This window comes from Chrysemys picta, chromosome 3, assembly GCF_011386835.1.
Source record: "Chrysemys picta bellii isolate R12L10 chromosome 3, ASM1138683v2, whole genome shotgun sequence".
NCBI lineage: Eukaryota > Metazoa > Chordata > Testudines > Emydidae > Chrysemys > Chrysemys picta.
Window position 1 is genome coordinate 10761684 of NC_088793.1, and position 5811 is coordinate 10767494.

General features: G+C 53.5%; 1 protein-coding gene across 1 annotated transcript; it reads right to left on the reverse strand.

Moving 5' to 3' along the window:
• Positions 1-224: 224 nt before the first annotated feature.
• Positions 225-4707, reverse strand: SOX7 (SRY-box transcription factor 7). Its single transcript, XM_005290660.4, has 2 exons — positions 4364-4707; positions 225-3159 (listed from the first exon to the last, which is right to left on the reverse strand). Exons 1-2 carry the CDS (start codon positions 4599-4601, stop codon positions 2252-2254), a joined length of 1146 nt encoding a protein of 381 aa, XP_005290717.2. The 5' UTR covers positions 4602-4707; the 3' UTR covers positions 225-2251.
• Between the last annotated feature and the right edge of the window lie 1104 nt (positions 4708-5811).

Genomic DNA, 5811 nt, shown 5'->3' on the forward strand with positions numbered 1-5811 from the left:
ATACATTGGGAAGGGAAAAAATATTTCAAATTGTGACTTAAATTCGTCCCGGATTACACAGTTTTTAAAGATAGCCACAGGCCCTTTTTATTTAAAAAAAAAAACAGATGTAGAAAAGTTTGGCTGAAAATTAAAAAAACCCAATGCAACATCAAGCACAATAAATGCTTCCCCTTTGAACAGTTTTGTCCAGAACTACAGCAATCTAAATGATAAAACAGTCATTGTATAAAAACATATTTATTTAAATTAAATATTTTATGCGAACTCATATCTACATGCATTCAAAATGCATCAGAGTCACACACAAAAAAAGATGGAAAGTGTTAGCTTAAAAGTTGTGGCTTTTTTTAAAGTATTATTTGCAATTATATTATCATTTGCAATTAATTACGCACTCAAGATTGAAACCAGAAAATCATAACCATGCTACTAACTAATCATAACCAAATGTCATACAGTAACCCTAAGATTAAACATGATACATAACTGATTTAAAATAAAATGGCATCTTTATGAAAAAAGAGCAATGCAAAATATGACGGAGAAATAATGGAACATACAAATCAATATACAGCTTTATTACAAGCAATAATATACTGACAAAGAGGAACGGGCATTTCATTTCTAAACATTAAGTATTTGCCTTCAAATGATGCTTGATACAAATGTGTCTGCTACGTATCACCTCTTTTCCAAAGTGCTCATCACAATAAATTCTTTCCAGCTGTGGCTGCAGGTAAAGGGGACATGATGGGATATTACTCAGGTTCTTGGCCTTCGGAGTAGCTGTTACGAAGGTCACCAGCATGGCTACGTACATGGGAAATTACTTGTAGTGACTCAGGCAGGGACCGATCTTGCTCCCATTTAACTCAGTGAAAGCAGGATCAAAGCCTAGGGAAACTCTGTTTAAAGAGAAGTCAAGCTGAATTTTATAGTGTGCGCAAAATTCAGCTTCAAACAGAAGCTGAGCCGCAACCTTGCCGCTGGAGCAGCTAGCAGTCAGTCCATTATCACAAGACCATGTTGTGTCACCGCATCACAGTTCCAGTTATTGTGAACCTCCTCTCCCACTCAAGTGGTTCAGGGTGGGGGGTGGGAATGATCCACCCTGGGCCAGATCTTTCCTTCCTTGGGTCTGATCTTTCCTTCCATACACTCTCAGAGTTCCACTGAAATCCACAAAAAGTTTCAGGAGCCAAAGGGGCACAGAGCGGGGCTATGTGGGTGCAACAGATTAGATTAGATGCCTTTCCATACACAGGACCAAATACACTGCTGGCACTAGGGATTGCAAGTCCAGTGACTTCACCGGAATTGCATTCCTTATGGTAGTGCACACTCAAAAACTCCCAGCCACTTCCGTCAAACTGTTGAGTACATAGGGAATGCAAGACCAGGCCAACAGAAAACCCACACGGCTATGACTGAAAGCCTCAGAGCTCTCTTCGGTTAAAGCTCTTCACGTAGGGTAATTACGTGAGAACAGGACATTCATGATCCCCTGATCGTATTCTTTCTGTGCAGCAATAGCTGGTTGTGACAACCACCATCTTAGCCAATCCTGGGACTGGAATTGGAAACCTGCATTACTGAACTAGTGACTACAGCTCGAAGAGCTAGGTTCTGTAGGTAGGGACAGTAATGGAGTCACGCCAGTAGGCCCAGAAGGCGGCACACACTGATCAGAGGGTTACGTTAACTCGTTTGCCACCTCTTTGCTTTCCCCCCCATCCCTACCACAAGTGCTACACAGAACAAGACTCAGGGGCTGATTTTTCAGAGGAGCTGAGAATTTGCAGCCCCCATGGGATCCAGCTGGAATTGAGGGAGCTCTGGCCCAGATCCAGGAAATTAGGACCCTAAATACCTGTACGGAGCTGGGCCTCGGTGCCACTGAAAAATCAGACCCACCATCCAAAGACTTGTCATGCTTATAGAATAAATTGGTAGGAGGACTGTAGCCAGTGACCAGCTGGCTTGGAAAAGGGACTTGACCACAGACCGTTTCTGAAGCAGGATATCAAATACCTTTTAAAGCAGGATACTTAATATTGATGCCAGTGGATGTCCGAGAAGCAAAATCCATTACCTAGGACAGAAAGGAGGCTCCAAAACCGTTTCAGTTCTGACTTGGCAACCCTGAGGTGAGGAGCGAGGTGTCCACCAGCTGTTGTGTACATGGAGCCATGCCAATAATACTGTAGGGTCTGTCCTCGGCCAGTCCACAGGCCCTGCTCCTTCTGGCCTAGGAGACGCTGTAGTTGTTGTAGTAGGTAGCAGTGGCATCTGCTAGGACGGAGATGAGGCTAGTCTCTGTAGAGGGCGAGCCACCTGCAACCTGAGACACCTGGACGTGTCCATTGATTATCATCCCGCTGTGGTCTGAGTGGCCGGGAGTGTTGAGATACTGGTCAAACTCATTGCGGTCCATCTCCCCCAGAAGTTCTGCTTGGCTCAGTTGGTCCAGGCTGTCAAAGCCGTGGTGTTCAGGGGGTGGGGAGAGCTGACCAAGATGGGCCTGGAGGTTGGGAGAGTGGATGGGGTGGAAGGCTGGCGTGTAGTAGGTGGGAAGAGGAGGAGGGGGGCAGCTGGGGATTGGGGGGATCATGGAGGTGCTGGGCTGAGGGATGGACATGGGGCCAAGGGGATGGTGGTTACACTGGAGGGGGCTGGTGGAGTACTCTGGAGAGTAAGGGGCCCCAGTCATATGGGGGTGGTGATGCTCCTCCGGGCCCGGGGAGGAGAAGAAGCTCTGCTCAGGGTCTATCACATCCAAAGGGGACATCTCAGGCGGGGTGGGCAACCCGTAGGGGTAGGTGTCCATGTTGGTGCTGCTGCTGCCGCTGTTGGCCTGGGCCTCCCTGTAGCCCCTGATGCTCTGCAATACCGGGCCAGGTGAGTACTCACCCTGCCCCTCCTTTCCCCCCACTGTCCTGCCGCAGGCCCGCTTCTCCGGCACCGAGTTCTGATCCCTGGCGAGGTTCCCCAGCAGAAAGCCTGGATCCACCCGCTTGCAGATCCGCTTGACCTGCTTCTTCCTCCTGGGCCTGTATTTGTAGTTGGGGTAATCTTGCATGTGCTGCACCCTCAGTCTTTCCGCCTCCTCCACGTAAGGTCTCTTCTGGGAAGGGCTCAGAGATTTCCAGGACTTGCCTGCAACAAGGAAGGAACAAAAATCCTCTTAGAATCCACAGCTGTGGCATCTGCGCTGGGCATGGAGGGTCTGTGTCCCTAAGCACCCAGAGAGCGCTGGCTGGGACCAAGGGACAGAGCCTAGTCTTGGAGAAAACAATGGTCAAACACCCACTGAATCCAATGGAACTGGGATCTGGCCTCAATACAGCTGTATGACCCTATCCAAAATATTGGGTCGAGGGGAGTGCCTGAATCCTACAGCCCTAGGGAGTGGGGCATCCCCAGGATAGCAAAAAGTGAAGAGGTTGGAGTGGGAGGGATAGAGCCATGTGTGGCTGGTATTCCCTTTCCTCTTTAAACAACCGCTTTCATCAGCTGCTCCCTGACTCGCAGCCCTGCCCAAGCTGCGGAGAAAGCCCCTGGGTCTTGTAATTAGACCAAGCCGAGGTTCTGCAAAGGGGGCAACTCGTCTCCTGCCCTCGAGCCCCAGAACACGAAATCAAAGGAAACAGACCCAAGTGCCGGTGGCCGTTTCCAAGGGGAAAGATGGAAATAATCTGCCCGTTCCCCACAGAGACTAGGGGGGCCGGACACATTTAGGGATGCGAGGTTTTTAAAACAAAATACATTCACACAAGTGAATTCCACTTTGGGAAGCCACCCGGGACAGTAAATGGCTGTCGGTCCGTTTGGGGAGGGAATTTCTCCCCCTCAAATCACAAAACTGGAGAAAAGACCAAAGAAATCACTGACTTTGGAGGACTAAACAATCATCGCCCTGAAGGTCTATTTCCCCCGGCTCAGACAATGGTTCTTTGCCTCCTGGGTCTAACGAACGGGGCGGGTTGGAGAGTTCGCAAAACTAATACAACGTGACAACTTCAACCCGGAAAATACCGCGAGTCGGGGACTTCTTTCTACCCGCTTTGCTCCGGCCACGGGGTCCCAGCCGGGTTCCCCCAACCCAGCCAGGATCGGAGAGACCAAGCGCACAACCGGGGCCGGTCAGTCGCGCTGCCCGGGGTGTTGTGTCTGAGCCAGGCGAACACCTGCTTGTGTTTGGATAGCCGAGTCTAGACCGGCAGGGGAGGTCACAGGGGGCGGCCGGGGTTAGGGTCGAGCCCGGGGGCAGGAGCGTGGGCTTCCCCCCTCCCTCTCCGGGGCCACCCAGCGCCGGGGGCATCGGGGGACGGATCCGGGCCGCCCGGGGGCTCCGGCTCACCGAGCATCTTGCTGAGTTCCGCGTTGTGCAGGTCCGGGTTCTGCACCGCCAGCCGCTTCCTCTCGTCCTTCGCCCACACCATGAAGGCGTTCATGGGTCTCCTGATGCGGGGCTCCGAGCCCTTCTCCCCCGGGGAGCGGTGCGCGGCCGGCGGGGAGAGCCCCTCCGGGAGCTCCCCGTCCAGGGCGGAGCAATCCAGGCTCTCGGACCACGGGTAGGAGCCCAGCAGGGAAGCCATGGCCGGGACACCCCCCGCTTCGCCCCTGGCCCCCGACCGCTCCCCGCCGCCTGGCTCCGAGTCCCCCCTGCAGCGCCCGGGGCTCCCTGGCTGTCCCCCCCTCCCTCTCTGGCAGCGTAATCCAGGGGGCCCCCGGCCGAGCTGCACCCTGCAGCCCGGGCGCTGTATTTATGAGCTCCTCGGAGAAGCTTCCTCCAATGACACCGAAGGTGCCTGCGGCTCCTCCTTGTTTTCAAACTCCGGCGCCCCAGCCAGGAGGCCTGTGAGCAACTTCTCCCGGCAACCTGCCCGCAGCAGAGGGGCTGGCTCAGCCCCAGGGGGGAGCCCCCACCACCGGCCTTCCAGTCCGTCCCCCCCATCCCTCCTCCAGCTGCTTCTCCCACCCCGCCCCGGGGCTCCCTTCTCCTGCCCCCAGGGGACAATGGCAACTCCACCTGTCAGCCGCAGAACAAGTCTGGGGATGGGGTGGGGGTGGGGGGAGAGGGGGGCAAGCGTCCAAGTTCAACATCCAGCCACCTGGCTACTCCAGCCTGCAAGAAGGTAACCGAGGGAAGAGCCAGGGTATAAAAGATCAACAAGATCTGAATTCTCCCGCCTTAGTCTGATTGAAATTCATAATAAAAGGACAAAGGCCTGGTTTTTACACACACACACACACACACACACACACACACACACACACACACACACACACACACACTCTCTCCCTCTCTCTCTCTGATCCCAAGATCTCACTGCCCTCTGCAAAGCGGAGAGAGCACATTACCCTTTACTTGCAATATAGGGAAACTGAGGCACACGGAAGCCACGTGACTTGACCAAGGTCCAGTTGCTAATCAGCTGCAAAACCACTCAGGCCCTAGCCCCCGCTGCCCCAGCCACTAGACCGTGCGGGGGGTTGTCTGACAGTGCTTGTTTCCGACTGGTCAGGCGGGCCCCAGACCCGAGGAAATCTCCGCAGAGCCGCAGTGTGAACGCCTACGGGCCGCAGCCAAACAGAGATCAGCTGAAGGCACCTAACAGCCTGACAGGGACCTTTAACCAGTCCGAGACCGGCTGCCCTTGTTGCTGGGCGACTTGCGACCGAGATGTTTATACACTTCGCACGAGCTTCAGATTCACCAGGCAAATAACGAATCCAAGGGGCAACGCCCCAAAAAGGGGGCTGAAGGCGACCTGGGTTTTGTTACCCACAAAGGTACACGATGGC

Excerpts from the sequence above, each read along its gene's own strand:
- SOX7 (XM_005290660.4), bottom strand. The coding sequence starts at position 4,601 with ATGGCTTCCCTGCTGGGCTCCTACCCGTGGTCCGAGAGCCTGGATTGC. Across the intron at positions 3,160-4,363 it reads GGAACTCAGCAAGATGCTCG|GCAAGTCCTGGAAATCTCTG; the intron begins GTGAGCCGGAGC and ends TCCTTGTTGCAG.